General features: G+C 38.3%; 3 protein-coding genes across 6 annotated transcripts in view; 1 reads left to right on the top strand and 2 right to left on the bottom strand.

Annotated features, from left to right (window-relative positions):
- Positions 1-5,688: 5,688 nt before the first annotated feature.
- Positions 5,689-15,534, top strand: Smp_062720.1 (putative e1b-55kD-associated protein; the record flags this gene model as incomplete). Of its 4 annotated transcripts, XM_018790049.1 has the most annotated exons (13): positions 5,689-5,892; positions 5,925-6,046; positions 6,081-6,431; positions 6,462-6,695; positions 6,725-6,920; positions 10,156-10,370; positions 10,420-10,548; positions 11,140-11,308; positions 12,431-12,746; positions 12,828-12,883; positions 12,972-13,346; positions 13,426-14,537; positions 14,715-15,534. In XM_018790049.1, 13 exons carry the CDS (start codon positions 5,730-5,732, stop codon positions 15,384-15,386), a joined length of 4,110 nt encoding a protein of 1,369 aa, XP_018655433.1. The 4 variants fall into 4 exon arrangements, with proteins under 4 accessions (XP_018655433.1, XP_018655431.1, XP_018655432.1 ...); XM_018790051.1 differs by having other exon boundaries at positions 6,462-6,920; positions 14,715-15,386; XM_018790050.1 differs by having other exon boundaries at positions 5,925-6,431; positions 14,715-15,386.
- A 44-nt stretch (positions 15,535-15,578) lies between these two features.
- Positions 15,579-16,972, bottom strand: Smp_155960 (putative protein kinase C, mu; the record flags this gene model as incomplete). Its single annotated transcript, XM_018790048.1, has 2 exons — positions 15,579-15,797; positions 16,751-16,972. The coding sequence occupies 2 exons, from the start codon at positions 16,970-16,972 to the stop codon at positions 15,579-15,581; spliced, it is 441 nt and encodes a 146-aa protein (XP_018655430.1).
- A 1,575-nt stretch (positions 16,973-18,547) lies between these two features.
- Smp_155950 (putative protein kinase C, mu) overlaps positions 18,548-24,595 on the bottom strand; it is a gene marked incomplete at its 5' end in the record, with an annotated part of 63,949 nt that continues 57,901 nt past the window's right edge. The window contains 3 exons of the mRNA XM_018790047.1: positions 18,548-19,097; positions 20,393-20,499; positions 23,091-23,160. Of these exons, the coding sequence (XP_018655429.1) occupies positions 19,062-19,097; positions 20,393-20,499; positions 23,091-23,160 (213 nt within the window). The 3' untranslated portion in view covers positions 18,548-19,061. The remainder of the gene's footprint in view (positions 19,098-20,392; positions 20,500-23,090; positions 23,161-24,595) is intronic.

The raw sequence follows: 24,595 nt of genomic DNA, 5'->3' as shown, positions 1-24,595 counted from the left end.
GAGAAGCTGCTCAACAGCTTGTTGGTCACTTAGTGCGACTGCTTTAATTACTGCCTGCTTTAGTACGTCGTATGGCCTTTCAGTACCCGGTTTAGATAACGCCTCTCGTATGCTTTCTGCTACTTCGTCTGGGAGGAGAGTGCTTGTGAGGCCGAATTTATCTCTTTGTAAGTTAATACGACTAGCCAGAAAATAGTTTTCGAGTCTAATGAACCACAGCTGAGGGTCGGTGACCTTAAAAGAGGGGACTGGAAGGTTAAGAGTTCTCACGGACGAAGTTTGCTGTACACTTGACATAGTGTTTTCAGAAGACATGCTTACAAAAAAAAATTTTGAGTAGTACACAAATATGATGTAAATCTCACAAAGTAAAAAAAGGACGAACAAAAACAATGATAATAATAAATGGTACAATTTATAAAATGGAACAGACTTATTAAATTGCACCAATATATCAATTGTTTGTGAATGATCGTTATTTAGTATGAATATAATCGTTAAGTTCAATGTTTGTGAGTTAGTATCTAATAAATCCACAATTATGATTATGATACAGATAATAATCCGATTTGAGACGCATCGCTTTGAATTTTCGAGATTAGATTGTATCATCGAAAATTGTTTTGTGATCGCTCGGCGAGGCTTCCAATTCTGTGGTGGTCGATATTCGGTACTATCCCTAAGCTTCGTATATTGTTCGTCTTGATAACCGTTACTCGACAACGTCCTAACGATGTATAAATCAGAAGACGAATACGAAGGGTTGATCGCGTTTATTACTGAACCACACACAGTTATCCAATATTACAGGCACGTCAAGCAAACATGAAAGAAGAGTGCTGTAGAGCAGGCGAGTGAGTGTGAGAGTCGAATGAATGAGTAAGCGTGTACAGTACGGTGTAGCGTAATGTAGAGCAGAGAGCAAACAGGGCAGTAAACAGGATTAAGATGTACATATATATATAAGTGGAAAAGCATGAATCATCGGATCAAATAAGCGAATAGTAATAATGCTAGCGGAATGAATACATGCGTAGGCAGTAAGCAATGTTCAAGCGTATATAATAAAAGTACAATGGTATGGATAGGTTGTTATTGTATGAATGACTGTCCATTAAATAAGTTAACAAAAGGGCTTAGCTGAATTAGATGTAAACAAACTCAATTGTATCTGAGTTGCTATAAACTACTTCACAGGGAATTGTTATTTAACTAACAGACATGATTTAGACCTTATTGGAATAGATTGGATAGATAAACTAAACCTATGGGATCTTCCATTGAGTGAAATATGCACGATGAAGTGCACAAATAGTCCTGGAGATCTACCCATGGTTCATGTAACTAAGTAAGCTGAAGGGGAAGGAGAAATAGAAGATAGAATTCAACGATTTTCACTAAGCTACCGCGCAACCCCCAACCCAGCAACAAATAATCAAGAAAGCCCGGCAGAAGTAGTTTTCGGGAGAAAGATTAGAATACCTATGAAACTAATGAAGCCGAAACCTGAAATCAGTCTCCGCAAAAAAAAACGAATGGAACTGCAATTCAACAAAAGGCATGGTGCCTTACCCAGAAGGTTTAATGTGGGACAAGCAGTAATGGCAAGAGATTTCCAGGGAGTAAAGCCAACCTGGAAATTTGGCATCATAGTCCGAAGAAAAGGGAAAGTTATTTATGAAGTAAAAGTTGGACAAAAGATATGGGTACGACATGCAAACCAGATACAGCCGACCAGACTGTAGTGGGAGATAGGAAGTGATAGAAAGCATGATATACCATTATATATATTAACCGAGTCGGATAATGAAATTAAAAAGGACTCGAATAAAAAGAGGACGTGTACAACACTCCCAAGGCGGTCGCAGCGCATCAGGCGGAAACCTAATCGTACAAAAATAAATCCCAAGGATCGTTATTATCCATGATGCTTCAAAAAAAGGGGAGGTGTTATATACTAGGAAAAAAGTAAGTACTGATAACTTACGGGACCTCTTATTAGACTATTATTCTATTTATATTCCTATTGTATAACTATCCAGTAACTAAATTATCTATGTCTATATTCATCCTATTACAAGCTTCATTCTGAACTATTGATTATTATTATATGATTTGTTCCTAAATTATACTCGGTTTATTGAGTACTGTCTCCCACGCTTACAGCCTCATTTGGCTTGATTTTGTACAAATATTATTTTCTATTTTATGGTGTGGTCTGCCTGTTTGGTATATAGACAAAGTATGTTTGAAATAAACGATTCGCATTACAGCAGCTGCTATTGGTGTTTTGGACTCAAGTGGACGGGTTAGGCGGATAGGGACCAATAAGGACGCTAGATTACTCATATTAATCGAACGTCATTGTCACAGTGTGGAGGTCGTAGAAGGCGTATTCTATTGGTGGATAATTTACGCGGATTACGTCCTTGTTAAATTCGTAAGGTCATAACAAATCAGCGACGACCTTGATCAAGTCATAACAATTGGCTACAGCCTAGGTCAAAGACATAACAACTAGGTTTTTTTTTCCAGAGGAGTTCAAGCCCTCGGTTATGACATTGGGAACGATAGTCAACGAGTTATTAAGTTTTAAACATTTTGCAAATGAAACACCATCGTATTGAGATAGGCGTAAGATGGAAAATAAGAACGAATAATATTCAACAATAGGTCTTAAACATATCTTTCAACGAATGATTCTATATTCATTTTGGAAGAAGTTGAGGAGAATGAAGCCTAGAGGTTTCCTCAGTTATCAAACCCTGGTAGCATCATGAGATCAAAAACTTCAGAATCAATAAAAAGAACAATCAGATAACAACAAACAAATGAAAAAATATAAAAATAACATATGTGAACAAAAATAGCAGTAGAAACAGCTTTTCATGTCAGATAAAACGAAGAGACGTGTTGGAATTTTATTCACAAGTAATCATGTGTACTCAAGTGAGGACTTACGAAGTCTGTGTCTGAAAACAACTGGTGGGGATAGAGAAATAATCAAGCCATGAAAAACAGTGGAGGCTATTTGGGGGGGGTATTTAAGTTAAAGTTTGTAAAGATGCTGAAATTTGGTTTTGTTCTCGTGTTCTTTTATAAACAATAGGCTTTCATTTGATGCATAATTCGCTGCCATACCCTTTTCTTTCCCAAAGCTATTATGGTTCGAAAGAAACGTTTTGTACTCTATTTTTCTACTCTGATGCCCAGTTTGGACATGGTTATATTTTCCAGTTTTTTATCCGTTGTGGTCGTACTAGTCATCTATCTACTTATTCATCTATTCACATTATAGTGAATCTAGTATTGGGGATAAATCTAGTGTTATTCTAGTTCACTCATCTTTCTCTCGCTAGTCAGATAATCAGCTGAAAGAATAGTTTTTGTCTCTCCGCAAGGCAATCGGTCTCAGTTTGGGCTCGCCACTTTCTAACCTCGAGGTTTAAACCAGTCTACCCATGGTGTCAAGGCATTAAACCAGGTCGAGGTAAGTTCTCTCCTGTATATTATTGGATAGACAGATCAAGGACGTATTAATAACACTCAACCGTTTACTGACACATACGCAAAAGATTTGCTACAAAAGTTTGACCTGGAAATCTGCCTCACACAACCGTGATGTACACGTGACTTGGACTTCATCTAGTCCGAAAACTTTACCGTAGTTGGCGGCAAGGAAATTATATGCTAGGTAGCTTTTTGAATTTCTCATAGTCTTTCTGTCAGCCTAGCAATTTTCACACCGAGCATTTTATTAGCTCACCGGAATTTTATTGCTCTACCTGTCATCTTACGTATGTAGGATAGTTCTTAAATTTTTATGCTCCTATATAGTCCAGTGTTTGACAAGCTCTAACCTTGATGTATTTCTAATAACCTATCGTTCTGTTCAAAACCCCATAATTTATCCGATCGTTTCCTTCCGCAACAATGTAAGATAAGACATCTGACCTACTATCTGGATACCGTGACTGTGTAATATTGTTATTATTATGGCAAAATATTCCGACAAAGTGTGCCTAGAGTAGAACACTGTTTATTCAAACTGCTACCGTGCGCGAACTTAACATCGAAAAGGAGGCAGAGAAGAATTTCAGATCATGGAGTATGATACTGAGGGAGATACGTTAAAACTGCTCATATTAGGAGCGGTGACATATTAAAATCACTAGGTTTTGTCGGCTTCGTGTTCACGTCTGTATCTTCATTGTGAGAGAACAAAAAAGCCGTGTTGGAGTTGTACTAATGGGATTAGGACATTCGTGACTCATCTCGTTATTTCTCAGGGTTTGTTTGACTGATTTTGGTCTGGGGATTTTCAGCGCACTCTTTCCGTTATACCGGACATCTATAAAGGCTCGTTCTAAGTTTATTATTTCTATGTTAAAGACTGTTATCCCCCCGGTATAATGAACAATATTAGCCCACCAATCCCATTGGGATCGTCAAGACTCTTAGGCGTGATGAGTTAATAGTTTATGTGTCGATGAGGAGCGCTTTGACTTCTGATTAATCAGCTTTCATCCGATCGCACTTTACAGTTACCTGTGTTCTTTTAATGATAATAGCACAGTTCTGTGATTTGAGATACAGAACCGCGTTGGGTCTTCTACATGCGGTGCCGGCGAATTGATGTGACGAATCACAATGTGAAGAGGTGTATTCACAACACAGTTATCCTGGTTTGATAAATATATCAATAACGAGGGTCTGATTACAGCGGGCTTAGTAGGGTGAATAAAAATTATAAGCCTAGTCACGTAGGAGCCTAGATCCGGATCAAGTAAATAAGACAAGGGGCTTGCGGATTTTGCAGATCGAAACTTCATATAATAAAGAGGCCTGACTACAGCGTATCAAGCGTCGTTTTTCATTCCACCACAAATCCCGACCAGGACAGATGGAGGTGAATCGGTTCATGTTTACAGCTCGAAGACAGCTTCACCACCATCCACCAAACCTGTCCTACATATCACTAACAATCGGATCATTTAGTTTGTGGAAAATGACTGGTTGATAATCGGTTCTTTGAGAGTTGATTTGGAGCTACTTTACCTTTTCTCTTCTTTCAAATGTTTTGTTCAAGCCAGTGTTTTATCATTCGTATTAGCTGGAATACTGATTTTTGGTCTGGTTTGAAACTTCAGCAACAAATTCATCACATATCGTTTGCACTCAAGAAAAGTCCCATAGACCTCTTTTATCTTCACATCTCGTACCGCCACGTTTCTTCACACATCTGGGTTTTCATTGTCAGAGTTCCAGATGAATCAGTGGTTTGTCATTATTGATGGGTAACTGGTCTGGAAGGAGTGTTGTCAGATGTGTTGGTACCAAATTTTACAAAGCCATATTAACCTGACATTGGACCTGTTTTCCGACGTCCTCATCCTTTCATTATGAAGATTTGGTGAAATGGGCGGAGGTTCTTCAACCTCATATATCAAGAAGGAATTAGTGGATACTATCCCCAGTTCAAAAGCCGATTTTAACACTGTAAATAAAATCCCCTTCACAAAACATATCAAGTCTGTAAGACATTGCGTGTAAATAACAACACTGTCACTCAGAAGTAGACCAAAGAGCTTGATCAGGTCTAAAGAAGGATGAAAATAAGAATGAATTTCACTTTTTAAAGTTTGTTCTTGAACTTACCAAGTTTCGGAATATTGGAACATTGTTTTTGACTTGTTTGTTCGCACTCACCATAGTTTCGCCATTAAACGATGAGTGAGGAAATCGATGTGTCTAAGTTGAAAGTACCGGAGTTGAGAGCCGAGTTAGGTAGGCGAGGTCTCAATACCTTCGGAACAAAGCAAATTTTAATGGATCGCCTAAATGACGCTCTCAAATCGGCATCTCCTAATTCTGATAAAAAGCAACCAGCAGGTAGGATCGTCGAATCATGTCTCATTCACTAGACCCTGAAGAACAACCACACTTGGCGTCTGCCAATCTGTCAAGGCAACCGAGTCAGAACTCGGGACGTGATGTGCTGGATTCAAGTCCTAAAGTGTCTCCACAACGTGGGTGTGAGAATGGGGTAAGTGGTTCATGTCCGTTGGTAATTTTGTTAGTTAGCGAATGAAAAGGATAGTAGTCCAGGTGATCAACATCAAAAACCAGAACAAGAAAACCTCAAACGTAGGCGCTCACCATCACACTCTCCCCGTCGCAGATCTAGGTCACGAGACAGGGACTCTCGCAGGTCACCCCGTAGACGTTCCAGATCCCCACAGGTCAAATCAAGAATGGTTCCGGAACCAGATAATTGGGAAGAAAGCGCATCTGTCTTCCTAGACACCTACAATTGTGATTTGAATCTCATGACCGATGCTACTAGCTTTCAGGCTAAGCCTCTGACTGAGGGTGGTTTCTCACTAATGTGGGCTGGAGTAAGAGCAAATTACGGCTCAATATCTGGGAAGGTAAGTGTTAATGATACACTTATGTCGTAGTCATTTTTCGAAGTACGAGTAGTAAAAAATCTCCCGGTGGAGAACTATGATAGTTTGGTCGGTGGGGCAACTCACGTACTACGAGTGGGCTGGTCTACAGAAGACACCGACTTCACTCTTGGTGAAGAGCCTCAATCTTTTGGCTATGGGGGTACGGGAAAAAAGTCTACAAACAATAAGTTTACTGACTATGGTTGTACATTTGGAGAAGGTGATGTCGTTGGTGCTTTCATCGTAAGTTGTGAATTTATCTTATGCTTCAGGAATGGACAAATGTTGAAGCTCTGTTAAGGTTTAGTGTCAATGGTGTGGACCAAGGGGAGTGCTTCCGTGTTCAAAAGTCGCAGTTAGGAGAACATTCTGCTTTGTTTCCGCACGTGTACGTAAAGAACGTTGAGTTTGCCTGCAACTTCGGTCAAGAAAATCAGTCTCCTTGGTTTAGTCCTAATATCCCGTCCGGTAAGTTTCAGCCGTCTAATTTTGTTTTCAAATAACTAAATAGCCGGTTTCTGGAATTTTTGCGATTAACATTAAGGGTTTGACTGAAAAGTTTAATTGATAGTCTACGAAATGTTATTGCACAATATGTTCGATCACTGGTCTTAGCGGTTCATGTATCGGGTAAACGCCACGAATTCATGTTCTTGGCTTCAAGCCTCTTACTGCGTGAGACTTAGGTGTACTCCCCAGCCGTCCAAAGTTGTGTAGGTAGTGTCAGGTGTTTACAACTAGGCTTCCGATGTCAACGATCGCGTTTACCACCAAGACTGATCCCTTTTCGTAGGTGAAAATGTCTTATATAGTTCGTCAGACTAAGTAGTGTTTTAAATACTTATTTGCATCCACTGTACTCCGTCCCATAGTTTTTCCCAGTTGTCTGAAATAACATCCGTCCCCTAAGCTTTCGGGGGTTAGTCTGCCAGCAGGTTCGCTTAGTGACATAGGATGTGTAACAGTCGTATTTAAAGGCACTGACAAAGGTCAAGTCTGGATCGCCGTGAGCAACAATGTGAACAAGTTCATGGTGTTTATCACTCAAGTGCGATGTGTTACTTCAGAACTAGTCTGTGCCAGTACCTGTAGTAACTGAGGTTGTTGGTCATCTTGTTCTCTTAAAAGTCTTATCAACCCTGGTGGGTTGGCGTCTAACAAAGCTAACATGAATTCAAATGTTTAGTAAGACTTCGTCAGCTTGACTTCCTTGTGGCGTAAACAAGACTACCAAGCAATCTACTTTGTTGAACATATACGGCTGGCGTCGTATGCTGTTTAGTATCTTCGGAGCATTCCTATTAAAGTTAGATGTGGAACAAAAATGTTAGACATCAAGTACTAAGCGAAAATGCCAAATCGGTTGGCTAAGTTGCAGGTATCCTTCGAGTGAAGTTGTTAAAACACGTGTTATGTGTATTTTACCACCTCAACAAACCATTTACTAGCATAGCAGTGAGTTTCAAGAAAGCTGGGGGCGGTAAAGCTGAAGCAAGATGACAGTCCATGTAGTGGTCAACCGCTAGTCAAAGTCGTGTTAATGCTGATTTTTCATCTGCGATCCACCTGGTAACCGCCACTAGTGATCACCCAGAAACGTTCACAATGGCTCAGGTGCTTTCGTTCAGGATCTTGGGTCCCAGTATCCTATTGTCTCTACACTTTTGTCTTTTCGAACTATATCCCCAAGATCTTGTCATTCCCTACACGGTCTCTTCAAATTCATCGTGTTACGTTCATCTGGTGCTAATCTGGTACGGCAATAGCCCAACACACCTATACGAAGCTCTGCATTAATAACTGACCACGTTTATGATCCGGATGTAGATCTGGATTTGTGTGCTAGGTTGCAACTCAGTTCTCAACCAGTCGTATTGTTTGGTTATCAAAAACACGAACTAATAAAATCCAAGTGTCTGCGGGAAGCAAAAAATCCTCAGATAGCTAGACCCCACCCGTGCTACAAGACCTAATCTGTGCACATTACTTTACCGTTACACTAACGGCTCGTGCCTTCAAGATTATCTGATGATATCAGTAATAAAATCTCTAAAGCGCAGAATTACTGTCCTGTTGTATGTGGAATCCCTTATTGCCTGGGTTGTATCTCATTGCCATCTTGCCTGCTTCTGCAAACTCAAGTCTTTATTGCGCGTTTCAAAGCTATCGCCCTCGTCCTTAAATGTACGTCACTTTTCTGTATCGTTCCGACGTACCAAGTGGTCTGCGTCATAGAGTGAAAGTTTGTATTACCTACTCTATATTTTGAAATAAAAGCTTAAGTATCATTGGTTTAAAAGTAATGATCGCAGCTTAATTTAACTGGTTCTAATTCTTGGCTCGTGTCGCAAGTTAGTTAGGTTACTAAAGCGAAAGAATATGACTTGTGCTATTAGCTCTCTATGCTCAGACTTCTTTTAGGTATCATTTCTTAAAGAGCTTTCATCTACTTGGTAATCCTAAAAGTCTTTTTAGTTCTCAGCGTTTAATTTCGTTAATTTGACGTAAGCACACTCTACTGGGAACTATACTTTGCCATGGGTACACTAAATCTTTACCACATCCTCTGCACAAGTGTTAAACCTTATAATGGTATCTTTATTAACTGCTTCAATTCCACACCTCATCGTAAGTCTTGTAGGTAACAGCATGAACCGCTAACCGGTTCGGTTTACGGTTGATGATACTGAAATACACGTTTTTTGTCTTGAAGATAAAAAGTACTTGAGATTTGATTCTCATCAATTCTAAAATGAAAGTTAATTCAAAACACTACAAGTACAGGGTTATGCAGTTGAAATTTCCCTATCCTAAGTGGTCCGATTCATATTCACTGATCACTACTAAAATCTTTGAAGTATGCTAAAGGTAGGTGCTTCCTGTCTCAAAGCATTGTTAATTAAATGGATGGATTCGTGATAGTCAGCGGGTGAGTTAGTGTTTAGCGTCTCCAACTACCAGCATCCGAATAGAAATTTTGTACTCTACGTTTGCTGTGTGAAAAAACCATGTAGGACTTAAAATTCTAGCTCTTTTGTTTCCAAAGAATACTTCAAGAGTCAGTCAATCCTCGCCACTGTGGGAAGGTTGTTGGTAACCTCAAGAAGATAATTATTAGCTGCTTGCCCTTGTAATCATTTGCTGGCTTTTCTTACTTCGAAGAAGTGGTTCTTCATCCAATTGGTGACTACGCGTGATAGGTCATAATCAGACAAGCTATTTAATTTATTAGACTTTTCGTCAATTTACATGTATTAATCAGCCCTTAACCATCCTTCAAAACGTATTAAGTGAGCTTTCCAATGTGATAAACTAAGATCAGGCCTAACAGTTACGACCTATACATCGGAAAGTAAACGACCTACGAAAATGCAATTCGCCAGTCTTTGATGGCAGTTAATTATGTAGGTTTCCCTGATAATGCTAATAATTCAGGCATGTTATCTTACAATAAAAGAAACCTACTCAGGCTAGTAGCCTCATCGTTGGTCTCCAATCATTCAACTGAATTCGTTGATAATTCGGTCTCGTGAGCAGCCATCACTCGGGCACAACGTGTCATTTCATGTCATCTGTTGATAACCACTCTTTTCCCTTCGACGATAAGAAATTCTTTCATTGAGGCATAAAGTTCTGCTCTGTAACACTTTACTTTGTTTTTATATGTATTCAGAATTGTTTGTGAATTTATTTGATTTTCCAGACGATCCTTTATCTTGGCAACAAATGAACTGTTTACCCCTATCTTGTCGCGTGCATGGTCGCTGCCCACCTCAATCAAAGTCTGAGTGTGAAGTGATCATGATGGTAGGACTACCGGGAGCAGGAAAAACGTATTTCGCTGAGCAACAGAAAACAGAGCATCGTGAGAAGCAATATAATATACTGGGAACCAACCTTATTTTAGATAAAATGAAAGTAAGTCCAAACCAAGTAAACGTAGATTTATCCACTTGTGTTATTTTAGGTAATGGGCATTGCACGACAACGTAATTATCACGGGAGATGGGATGTTTTGATTGACAAAGCAACGAAGTGTTTGAATACACTTATTAGTATGGCGTGTATGCGCCGTCGTAATTACATTTTGGATCAGGTCAGTTATTTCTTATAGATGTTAATTTACTAGTATCAGTAGGTTTTCTAAAAAGTTATAGTGTTTTCAAGATATTTCAATTCATTAAACTAGTGAACGAGTCGTAGGGGTCGGTCGTAAACGTTTTTAGTCTTTTGTAATGTATTTTAAGGTGACGAATTTCCTCTAATTATGTATTAAAAGTTTGTTTTTATTGTTAATTACCAATATATGTTTATGAATTAAATGTTTTATTTGTTAAATTGTATTCAGTGGCCTCCGTTCTAAGACACCCCCATATGAGCACTGGTCGAACAGTTGTTCAAACTAAATGTACCGATGTTCTTGATCAGTTTGCTCTAATGATGGTTTTCTTGGATTGGTTCTGCTGCAATAGACTGATTTGGCGAAGTACATGTTAATGAGCATGTATAATTTTGTCCGAATTTACATGCAAGGTACCTTACTTGCTTTGCATTTTTGGTATGTACCTTGCAACTGGATTTGGTCCATCGTACAAATGCGCACAATTATCTATTCCTGGTGGTGGCACTGATATAACTTCGTTTTTTCTCTCATTCGCTCGGTTCCATCTCCTGAACCTAATCACAGACAAATGTGTACCCGTCAGCACAGCGCCGTAAAATGCGTCCATTTGAAGGTTTCAAGCGAAAGGCCATTGTTATCGTTCCTACTGACGAAGAATTCAGGCGGCGAATTGCCCAACGGGAAAAAGAGGAGGGCAAAGAAGTGCCTGAAACTGCAGTTCTCGAGATGAAAGGTAGTTTTATTTGTTGGAAATGGTGGTATAAAGTCCTGCAAGTTTTCCTTGGATTTACTTTTAATGAATCTGCGTTCTATTTTATACTTGGGTCTACTAATTGGTAAATCCTATTGTACTATTTTGATGAATACTTAAGTGCTTACCAATTTGTTTGCATTCATTTAGTATTTGTTGGGACAATAATCGTTCTGTAATTGGTAGTATGTAAATATGTATCTATTTAAAAAGGAATACAGTTCTTTCGGTAGTTAATCTTCGAAGTTTCCATCATAGAAATGCAATTGTATGAGCAGATACAATACGGAATGCCTGGTAGTTTGAAGATAAGTCTCAGCTAGTTATTTGTTTCTGTGTAAACCTGTAGTTACTCGCATCAAGAGATAGCAGCTGCCTGGTCTTATGTTTTAGATGACTGACTAAGCTGCCCCACGAGTTCCAGTCAATTGACCTTGTGTTTTCAAATTCATATTGTGTTCACTGAAAATGGCAGCCAGAGTCAAACTTGCCTATTTCTTGCTTTCTCTAGACTGCAAGTAATTATGGGTTTCTCAATTATTTTAAAATGTTTATTCATATTGAGTATTTGTATTTGTTTCTCACCCAGGTTCTAACCAATCAAAACAAACTATAGCTTTATCTACCATAGGATCGGTATTTTCGGTCCTTTTTAATAACAATTGAAAACAGTGAAATCTGATTTGACCTTATTCATTCACCCCTTTAAGTATGTCAACAAAGCGTGGAATTTTTTATTTCTGCAGTAAACAATAGCTAAATTTCTCTCAGACATCTTTCAAACCATAACAAGTCATTAGACTCGTCACAATGAGACAGTTACAAAATGATCTTGCCGAACTGTTACCAAAAAACACATTTATTAATCGTTCACAATATGCTACCCGGGAAAACAAAGAAATGGTTCTTTGCTACTAAAGCGTCTAGGTTTTATCAATCAGAAGTAAACCTAGCAACTGATTACTAGTCAGTTGTTGGAGTGACACTTTCTCGGAATGTACACGGTTACTTTCATTTGTTGCAATTTATGTGCCGTTTTAGATTTTTTCCTTGTAAGCGATTTCAGTTTCAGCTAAGTCAGAAGGAATAATTTTTCTCTTTCAGCAAATTTTGGAATTCCTAGACCTGTATCTGAAGATCCCTCTAGCGTTTTTGATGAGGTTATCTTTACCGAACTTGGTCTAGATGATGCAAAAGTCCTAGTTACTCAATACAATCAAGAAGGACAGACGAACAGGCAACCACCAGAAAAGCGCCAGCGTTGGGACGGTGGAAATCGTGACCGGGATGACTCACGGAATTCACGTTTCCGCGGGCGGGATAGCCGAGATCGTGGTCGTGACATGCCGCGTGGACGACGAGATGATTTTCGAAGCTCTCCGAACCGCCGAAATGATGATCGTGGTCGCCGTGACTACAGGTAAAAATTGATGTGGTTAGGAGTAAACGTGATGTAATTTAGTGATTCCAGGCTTCTCAACAACTTTTCTTTATATTTCAGAGGCGGTTACAATGCTTCACGTGATCGAAGTCGTGAGGGAGATCGCTTCGATCGAAGTAAGTGACAACTGTCGATAGTAGTTTAAAACTCAATACTTATCCGATCTCTTCGTAACGCTTTTTGTTTTCGTCTGTGTTTCTCCAGATAGCGACCGAGAGTCATTTGGTCGTCAGCCCAGTGGAAGGTATGGTGGTGGTCCTCCTGGTGGTCGTTTCGGGCCTCCGAATCGTGGACCGTTTCCAAGTGGGATGTCTGGCCCGGGTGGATTTGGAGGTTTCGACAACTCCCGCGGTGGCATGATGAGGAGCGGCCCTGCAAGAGGCGGTTTCACTGCACCGAATTTTGATTCGCGTGCTGGACGAGGTGCCTATCGTGGTTCAATGGACCGAGGGAACCCAGGTTATGGTGGGCCAAATGACACTATGTATAATCGCTTTGATGGTAATGCAGGTGATGCAGAGCCGATTGGCAATGCCTATGATATGAGCGAAGCCTCACTTTCTCAGCCGCCGTATGAAGGTACGTTATTCCCTTGATTATGCTCTAACTCATATCCATCATTTCGCTTCCTATTTATGTCTCTTCATTTATATTTTAGGCGGCCCAATGAGTGGAGGCTTTAGAGGAGGGTACGGAGGTAGTGGTCGCGGTGTCCAAATGCAGGGATCTCGCGGAGCCCCCGGTCGTGGTGGGACGTCTATGGGACGTGGGGCAGTCGCCCCAGGACGCGCAGCTAATACTGACAGGGGTGTTGATCGTGGTCAACTGGGTCGTAACGCACCCGTTTCCGGTCGTGGCGGTGCTCAGCCTGATCGTGATATGATTGGCGGATTTCCCGACGATAGCCAACAGTATAATATGTACGGTGGTGCGGAAGGTTATCAAAATCCAGCTGAGGAGCAATATCCGGGGCCACCAAATGATGATTATCGAAACAGACGTTTTGGCGGACCAGGTCCCTACAACGCAAACGCATTGCAAAAGCCCTCTGGTGGTAGTTATTCTGCCTATCAAAGAGGCAATCCTCCGTTCTCAGGTGGTCCAGCAGGATATCCAAATGCGCCTGGTGGTGGTTACAATCGAGGGAGTCTCCCTTCATATGGGAATCCTAATTCTGCTTCTAATTATCCCAACTCATATACTGGTGATCAGGGTAATTTCACAAACCCTAGCTCAGATCCTTACAGTGGAGGTATGGCGTCAGACAGATCTGGGAGACCTGGAATGCAACAAAATTCAGGTGGTCCTTTCGGAGGATCTCACGCCTATGGTACCAGTGATCCTGATAAAACAGCCATGTCACAGAATGAACATTCAAGTACAGATAGTTCCAGCTTGTATGCATCTGGTGCTGCTCGCTATTCCGACAACCACCCCTCTGCTACCAATATCCCTCCCGGTCCTAGACAATCACGTTTTGATACCAAACCAGAAACCAATACTACTTCACAGACAAGTGCATATAATAGCTATGCTTTGGGATCCAGTTATCCAGGCGGATTTACTTCAAATGGTAATCAAAAAGCAACTATTCAACCATCTAATCCTCCTGGGGGTCCCAGGTCTGGCCGCAGTCGGTTTGATGTTGGACCGCCTGCTTCACAACCGATCCCTCCAGCTGCACCCGTACAGAGCACTACTTATAATCCACCATCACAATCAGTTAATCGGCCGCAACCTCAAGTACAACAAACTGCAACATCAACCCAGGTAAATTATTAACTAACGCATTCTAGACTTATATTGTGATAAGACAGCATTCCCTTTTAACTATGTTATGATGATTATCAATGCTATTCACTTACTAACGTTTGAAGAATACTCATCCTTGCCCTGATAACATTTTCCCTCCTATCTCGTTCATGAAACCTGTTAATTTTTTTTCAGCAAGCTCAACCGCAAAGTTACGGGTATGGTTATTCTACTCAGAATACAAAACTGGATGGAAGTAGTAATCAAAACGCCCCTCCTGTTAGTCAATCTTATGGTGCTTACAACTATGGATACGGATACGGTACGTACGGGTCGCAAACTGCTCAGCCATCCGCAACCGTTAATCGATGTGCACCCACAACTGGTACCACCCAGCAGTCACTATATGCCTCAGCTGTTGCTGACAAACCTCAACTAACTCAACAGACAGCCGCGCCAGCAGTTTCTTCCGCCACCACCACTACTGCCACATCTGACCATTCGACGCCGGCTGCAGCAGCTTATGCCTCCTATTACTATGGTGCTCCCCAAAGTGCTACTGGAAGTACTCAAGGAGCTGGGAAGTACGATGCAGCGATGGCTGCTGCACAACAGTTTAACGCGTGGCAACAACAGCAGCAACCTTCGGCTGTGTCTGGTAGTGTATCCAGCAGCGTCCCAAGTGCTCCAACCGCAACAGTAACACCACAGACACCAGCCGCAAATCCTTATGCAAGCTATTACCCTGGGTATTCTACTTATCCATCTGGGTATGGTACTATCCCAGTTGGCGGTGCTCCTCCAGGTGGGGTCCCAACTGCTGCCGCTCCGCCAGCAATGAGTCAATATTACACCGGTTATCGCTAAAATTGATTTATGAACTTAATTCCTCGTAATACATCTAGTTAAACTCTAATTTGTTTCACATTTCCATTGTGCTATCATTTTGTCTCACTCGTCCTGTCCATTATGCACAAGTGTTACAAATCAATCATTAAAAATTTCTTTATTATATAACAATGGGTTTCGTACAAGTTCATTTGGCTGCAAGTATATAAGCTAAATACTTATGTCTGTTCTCCAAGCGAGTTCCTTCCATGTAGGAAGCTTGCGTGACGTCTTATCGGAAACACGGTTCCTTGGTTCTGCATCAATCTCGCTGTTCCATTTTTCACGATATCTTTCCCACCGTGCGTCATCTGCATTCGCAGTAAGAAACCGACTTTCATTTGAGAGTGTGGCTTCCAACCGACGTAAGTCGCACCAACATATGTAGTCCTGTCAAAAGGATAAAGCTCAGTTTTAAAGATCAAATAATTCTATTTTAGCTAGCGAGTACTTCCATACCTCCGTAAATCATATCGCTTTTAGTTACGTATTTCATGAGCTTACCTGCATCCAAATGTGGTTAAGACTTCTCTCAACGGAGAATCGGTTTCGCAGACGTACCTGCAGCAAATGCGTTATTAAGTGTATAGCTTATGAGGATACATATATTTCCCAAAGTGAGTCTTACCGTCTTCCGATATGTTATCCCACGGGTCACTTGGATACATAAACTCAGCATTTTCTATCTGTTCGGCTATATCTTCCTCTTCATTAAACGGAAATGTCCCACTAAGACTGCCAATTTCAAGCACGTTAACTAGATTCAACATAATCTGATTTACCTTACATAAAGTATCACTCCAACAGACCACATATCGATCCCTCGGTTGTATCCACGGTTTTTCAGTACTTCAGGAGCTGAAATGGAAAGTGGGGTGTTGTTACATCATCCGTGATCTTTTCTCACATCTCTAGGGTTGTGTTTTGTTACGACTTATAAGTTCTAAACTCACCTAGGTAGGCAGGTGTACCAACCAGCGACCGCCTGAAGGACTTATCGCCTATAATCCTTGCGAATCCAAAGTCGCACAGCTTGATCTGAGGAAACTGTTGAGCTACACTCTGTGAATAGAAAAAATGGGATGGGAGTTAAGTTTGAAGGAGAGTAATTCCCTGCTCTTGATATTTGGTACTTTTATCCGGCTGCACATAAACGCATGACGGCGGTCTGTTCTTTCTGTGTAATGAAGCCACTTGGCATTTGTGCTGCTTCTGAAAACGCGTGAGTGGCTGTATTATTCACGGTTTGTCTAATCGACTGTGCACTACCGTGACGCAGGTTTTGTTTATTTTGCCATTCTTTAACGGCATAAATGCTATCCCAGGTTCCTAACCCATCTTACCTGAGAAACTTCCGGCAGCCCCATATTATTTACATCTGTGTTGGGTGGTATAGCCAAAAGGACATTTTCTGGCTTGAGATCACAATGTACTATGCTTCGCAGGTGGAGATATCGCAGAGCAACTAGTATTTGTGTTGCCAGGTATTTCGTAACTCGCTCTGTCAGTCGACCTTGTGGCGATCCAAGGATCATTTCCAGCATGTCACCTGCTAGCTTTTCCATTACCACAAATACCTGAAGAAAAAACGTTCAAACATAGACTCCGTCAGTAAATTGATTACGATAAGTTAATCAAATTAGACTTTCTGACGCTTTGTGACCCCGAGTACTCCACTTCTTCAGTGAGTAGGAAGGTACATTAAGAAACCAAAGCTAGTCTATTAACTCACTCACCAGGTAGATGATTACGAATTACATTACTACATGGTCGCTCAAATTAACACAGGCAAGAAGGGGTTATGACCTACGACATAGAGGTCTAATTCCTCGGCCACCACTCAACAAAGCTGATGCGCAGTCGTGAGCTGTGTAATATACAGTCTAACTATTTGTGAAATTCATTTGGCTCCAATTATAAATATTCTAAATAAGAGTCCTACGTTCTGCCTTAGCTGTCTGCTAAATTTATCTGCTCCTCCGTCTAGTCATGTGAGTATTGAACCGAACGACGCAGTTCATTTTCTGTAAGTACTCGGAAAGGATGTTTGTTCACAGTAATGTGTGCAGTATACTTTTACTTCAACCTATAGGATTCCTGAACTCTTAGTACTTAGTTTTACAAATTCATTAAATGTATACTCACTGTAGAAATATCAGTCGATCGAATGAGACCGTACGGGTTGTGCAGAGACATCATATTAGAAGCCAAAATTTTATTGTAAGTGTTGTCATTATCGTCTATGGTGTTTATCCGTTAACATGTAGTTCATACTGCGTACTCATATGCAGAACTTATAACCAGGATAGGATATTTCCATGGTTACCCTCTCTTTAGTTTCGATTGCTCATCTTATTCACATGACTACATATTGAGATTTTCACACACAGTGCACATAAGATTATTGTTTCGGTACACGAGGTACACATATGTATTTGCTATCTGTTAGGGACTTTTGTCACAAAAGCACTCAAAATTTCGCTAACTTACCCGCTTTGGTGTTTCAAACATTCTTTCAAGATTTACTACTCCCGGGTGATTAAGATTCTATAAAACAACAATTAATAAAACGTTTAGCATCCTATAACATGTGATTAAATTTAGAGAAAAGCGAAATCATAAATAAAGATTAACTGCTTCAGGACGTCACGAGTATCGAAGCCGAATATGGATTGTCTGTATGTCTTGACAAATTTAGATAACTACCGAAAAGCTGCTGTGCTCGTATTTTGTCTTAGCATTGGGACCAATGGCAGTAGGTACTGACGACAATAAGAACTCAACACGAACTTCGTGATAAATACTTTGTTCGAACCCAATGGTTTGTATTTTTACCTCAGTTTGTGATATTGCTCACCTGCCATCCATCGGTGATATTTGTTTCATGCCTGTTATGGTTGAGTTCAGTCAGCTTATCACTGACAGCTCACACATTTCCTCATGAATAACTCGGCGTTCTTCATTTCGAGGTTTACATCACTGGCCGTTACATGAAAAAATTAAATTATGTTCATTAAAAACTTGGAATCACTGGATAGATGTTTTGTCCTATACGTCCATATCAATATTTTTTGAGTAATTTTGTTACTCTACTAACGACTTGACGTGGTCAGCCAAAAATTAAGAAGTCAAATAACCGGGAAAAGAAATCATTCATGCAATGTTTTTGGAATAGATATCGTTCGGTTTATAAGATATACTATTTTGTAATCGGGAAAAATGAAATAATTCAGATCAGTAACTGGGTTATTCCCAATTGTGATGCAAATAATTAGTCGTGATAAATGAAAAAACGTAGTAAGGTCAACACCATTTTTTCGATCATTTTGGTAGTGAACAGTGAGCATTCGTCTGGTTCGAATTTCACTGTACTTCGATTGGGATAGCTGCATAGTGTCCGTCAAATTCCTTATGACAAATGTTACTATAAGCCAGCTTTTATGTATTCGTCACCATGTAGTTAGTGTACTCGGCTTTCAGCCGCACTTTTAAGCTCTTGGCCAATAACAGATGTATGTTGCTTAAACCAATATTTGTGTTACTTTCACAGTTAATTGTTGCAAAAATGGGCTGAGTTACTAATTGGTATTTAGTTAATCTTATAGTTATTCATTTGCCATTGACAGACTAACCTTAATGTTAATTTTGAGAATATTATACTGTACAGAATGGATTTTCAAATGTTTTGACCTATAGAAAAAAATATTTGCAATCTGTAAGGTACTGGATAATATTACAAATTTTATCATTCCCTTAAATTGTTAATTGAAACTATAGTCATTTCACAATGAATGTTACGTTGAACCATTAACATGGTGGTCAATCTGTAGATTATCAGATTTTAAATTGTAATTACGTTACTGAAAATAGTGTATCCTATTTTTCAACAATGCAGATTGAGGATATATATAAGTTGTGAGAGTACTTATCCAGAATTTTTATCTCCATAATTGACACCTGTTATATAAGTTGTAACAATATCAGTTGAAAAGAGCATTTAAAACGTTGGCCGTTTTACTCATCTGCTGTTATATACCATCGTTATTATACTGATAATTATGAATATTCCCCCAAAGTTATTCCTATCAGAAGATTTCCCGACACGTTAGCAACTGTAAATCTGTTCTACCTACCTACCTACCTAAAAATGTGATGAAACATTTTTTCTTTATTGATTTAGTGAAATACTGAATCAATTTAGTTCAGTGTTGATATAATGGGAAAGATCTTAATTCGTTGGAGATTAAACGACTCACAAAATTGATATCCGTTCGTTTTTACAATATCTAATCATACGTATTTTGTTTTCTAGATAAGTATTTATTACGCAGAAAACCCGTTTTTAACTTAACAGCTATTTTGTCTTCTGATGTCAGTTTATTGAGGATATGCGTATTGTGAGCGACTATCAATCGATCAAATAGTATCGTTGGATATTATCTATCAAGAGCGATTCAGTCCATCCATTTATTTCTACAATTCTAAACCTCGTTCAAATAATGAAGTTTTAATGCATAATAAATATAGTGTTTTCATGCCTGTCACAATTACAAGCTGATAGAGTTTTTTTCCACTTTCATCAACCTGATTTGGCGGCTAATAAGTAAGCATAGTAATCAATTTCTAATTCCATAGATTTGTGGATGGTCTATAAAATCCATGTCTAACACATTGATGTTGTAAATTGTAATCGTGCTTATTTTATGTTCAGAGATGTGACTCATCTCCCAAGTAAATGTTTTAAGTCGAACACTTAGTTTGAGGGTTAGTACTATCAACCAGTTGTTCACACCAAAATAACTGGAGTCGGGGTTGAACTTACAAACTACTAGTTGTTAGAAAATAAGTTTTTTTTAACTATAAAACATCTAATCACAACTAGACAAAAACAAAAATCAGTACAGTCATTAATTCGAATGCATTTACTAACTTATCAAATAGTATTATATAATTTTATCATAAAATTATTATTATTAAATACTTACGCGTAGAATGGATACTTCGTTTTTTAGTTGTGCCTCTCTTTTAGTAGGAAAACGTAATTTGTCAATAACTTTAATGGCCACTTCACGTTTCGTCTTACGATGTATACCTAAGAAAAATGGATAATTCATCAATGGTATGATTATATATATACTTCAAGACTGATATTTATCGGATAACCAGGAATCACTTAGCGACTGATTAATCCTAACATTATGAATCGTCTGAATTATTATATAGTTGAATCTACCAAATGCCCTGGTACGGCCGAGAGTGAGGAGAGTCCGCTCTCCCTCTCGAAACGCTCTCACATGGCCACGCGTATGTAGCCTCTGCCAAGGAAGTCCTACTCACTGCCTTCTCGTGGCGGGGGTATTGTTTATGAAGTTGAGAGGACGAAAAGCGAATGTCCGGCGCTTTAACCGGGTCGGTGGACACAGAGAGTCCACCTAGGGGAGTTGGAAAACCCTGATTCCAGTTCAATGGTACACATGGGCTCCAGTATTCTGAAGGAACAAACGGCGTATGAATCAATCGTTGATCCCCGGCTACCATGGGACTGCACCTCCTCACGATGCTCCACTGCCTTGTGGATCAGGCATTTAAGTCAAAGGTTCTAAGTGTGGCCGCCTAAGAAAACCACCTGCAGTATCACAGCCCTCACACAAATCAAATGAGATTTGTGTGGTGCATATATATCTGGTGCCCCTTCGTACCAATATTTATTTGTTTAAATAAATAAAATAAAAATCTACCATCTTCGGATCTCGAAATTCGTTGTAGTTATAGTAATATAGTAAACTAATATTGAGTTATAAACCTGCCAACTTAAAGAAAGTCAATGTAATAACAGTCAAAATCAATCATTTAGTTAAATTAGCAATCTACTGTTTTGTAATTTACTCTAAATTTGTTTTATAAGTATAAAAAAAATACACATACAAAGTTAAGATTTTATTTATATGACTTATAATAAATAAATAGTGGTTCCTTCTGACCTTAAAAATCGTTAACAGTAATATTATCCAACTGTTGTAAACGTATTTAAACACCACTATTATTGTTTCTTTGTTAAATCAGATATTACCTTGATATTATTCTTGAACATAATCGTTTTTGAATTAGTTACAACAAATATTACTATGCCAACCTATCTATTGACTAAAAACTAGTTTATATATTTTAATGATGTAAACATTATTCACGGTTCATATACTTCAATGTAATTTATTAAAAATAATCAATTTGTCAAATATAAAACTATGTCAATAACAATATCAACTGACAGTAACACTAGGATACTATTTTGATAGTTGAAAATACTGAAATCTCCACGAAATCCCTTCTGATTACTATTTTGAAGTAAACAGTGAAAATTCCGAATCGTATCGTTTTTTAATCATGCTACTATGTTTTAAAATCATATTCCTTATTTCTAATCTTTTCTGTTACTGCTAATAATGTTACTACTCTGGCATACCGTTGTACTAATGTGATATAGTTATTTTGAAGTGATGAACGTTTGTGTTAGGTTCCACGTTGTGTATGACTGATTAACCAATAATCAATGTTATTTCTGTCAAGACTTTAGTGGTCATCTAATTTTATTGATTAAATTGAAGTATGTCCACTAGCTTAAATGACTTCATATAGACTGGACTATGTTATGTCATATGGCTTCAGGCTAACAACAGAATCGAATTATAAGGTTGTTAAGTAGTCAACTAGTTGTCTCAGCAATTTTAAATATTTCAGGTACATCCTCGTAAATCGTGTTAACAAATGTTAGTCTATTAGTCATATAATCTGTTTACGACCAGTAACTGTCATATATTTCATTTTGTATAATCACTTTCTAAACGTTTCACTATAATAAAAGTACAATTTGGCGATCATTATGAAGGTTTTTTAAAAATAGCTCATACGGATGACCATGAAGCTGATACATTCTCTATTCTAAATAATCTAGTTATGAAATTCTTGTTGCCTTTCTGGATAAATATCATGCTTGAAGTATATCTTAATGATGTTTCTGATTTTTTTGAGACCATGTGTGTGTGTCTTACTGAATTCATAGCATTCACTAAATTCCTGAAGTATAATGATAAATTTATTGAAGCAAAAGTCTAAGTTCTTTGTTCAAATGGATCATTAAAATCTAGCTTATTAGTTTCAGTGCAACAAAATGTAAATTTGTTATCTAGCCAAAAGGCTAGATAAGCGGGAAAAAATAGGATATTTTATTATTAAGAAGAATTGAGAATATTATTAAATTTGGAGTCTTACATCACGAGCTTATTTTTGTTGAAGAACCATTGAAAACTGAGAACCACTAAACGGCTGAATAGGGCTCGATCACAACCCCATCGGGGATCGAACCCAAGGCCTTTAAGCCTCACGATCAGAGCTTAAACTTCTACTCAATAGGTTAGCAACTCTAGTAGAGTCGTGAATGTGTAACACCGAATAATCTCATACTAGAATGAAATAACTATCTAGTGATTCACGGACGAAATATTTGTCCAGTACTTAATGGCTTACAATAACTGTCTAACCAAGGATGATTCACGACCCATAGAGTAAAACTCGATAATCTCAAACCTGTACACTTATTACTGATTTAAAAAAATGGTGAGGCTAAATACATTGATGATTACAGTTTGTATAAAAAATAGATGTTTTCGATTTTGTTCAACCTACCTCCATAAACAATACCGAATTGTCCAGAGCCTAAAACTTCGTCTGGAAATATTTCATACAATGCTTGAACCTGTCAAAAAAAATTAGTAAATACGGAAAATAGAAAAATAATCTATGATAAAGTCCATAAGGATATCGCGTTAACGTAATAAAATAATTCTAGTGCCTTTTTTTATCGATTCATTTGTTCTGTTTTGATTTAGAATCAACCTCATGGTGTATCCCATTGAAATCGACACTTGTTTCACAACGATTATAAATCTCATTATTTTTGTTTTAGTATTTTACATTAGTAGAATGGATGATGTAAGCGTTAAGTTGCCAACTGAAAGGTTACTAGTTCACCTTGATTTTACTATAATAACCTGACGTGATAAAATTTCATTGAGATTCATGTGTTTACAATTGGTTGGTCATTAGGTAGTAACTAATTTCATGTATGTCAAGTCGTTCTTAATGCTGATGGAATTCTGTCGATCAAGTTGCAATGTGGCCACTGATCTAAGTGACCCAATTTAAAATTACAGGAACATCTATGGAATGAATAGTAGATCAAAGTCACATGGCAAAAGAATTTCTGTGGTGTTTGTATGAACTAATAATTCCTTTGTAATTGATGACTGCCTGATTTCGAATTCCAAATACAATACATTTGTCCGTGCTCATCTAGTACTTCTTGGTTAAATTACATTATTTTTGGGATTCATAGTTTGTACTATATTTTAAATACGTCTAATCATCATAATTACCCAGAAACATAGAATGATTACTTTTGATGTTTTAACAATGCAATGATGTTTCAGTTTAATTTCGTTCGAATAAGTTAACAGAAATTTAAAGAATTATTTTGTTCATAGAGCAGGAGGTCAACTTATCACTTTTCTTTGATCTGTCATACTATTTATCGTTCTTGAATACGTCTTCCAAGTGATATTGTATTTATGTATGTAAACGTATATAAACTCGTAAATGTGCTTCGAAATAGACTAACAGATCAAATTTTTAGTTTCTCGGTACGAAAGCTGTTGATATGAGAAGAATAGTCATAGACTTGCAGCATAAATATTTTTGTTTAAAGATTTGAACAAGGATTTGTAACGTCATCTTGAAAATGGTCATCATCCGACGAACAAAATATAACTTAGGAATACACGGTTTATATATATATATACCTTTTCTTATGTTGGTTAACAAAAATAGTTATCTTCTGAAGATGAATGACTAAACAAATAATCTCAAGTATAACACAAATTACAACAGATAGACAGTGTCATTATAATGCAGTTATGACAACAATTCATATTGATTCCAATAATTGATGTGAATTTTATTCGAGGCATTCGTTAGGAAATAAGATAGTGGCCTAATGGTCAATACATCTTAAGTCTCAACCCTGTTCCATGAACTTCTGTTTGAGAACCATAAAATGTTCAACTTAATCCAATTAAATAAACTCATCTCTCCGAAATAAATTAATATGATTTACTAGGGTTATTGTTATTTGT

This window comes from Schistosoma mansoni, chromosome W (assembly GCF_000237925.1).
Source record: "Schistosoma mansoni strain Puerto Rico chromosome W, complete genome".
NCBI classification, from domain to species: Eukaryota; Metazoa; Platyhelminthes; class Trematoda; order Strigeidida; family Schistosomatidae; genus Schistosoma; species Schistosoma mansoni.
Note: the sequence above shows the minus strand (reverse complement) of the source record. Positions and strands in the feature narration are given on the sequence as shown.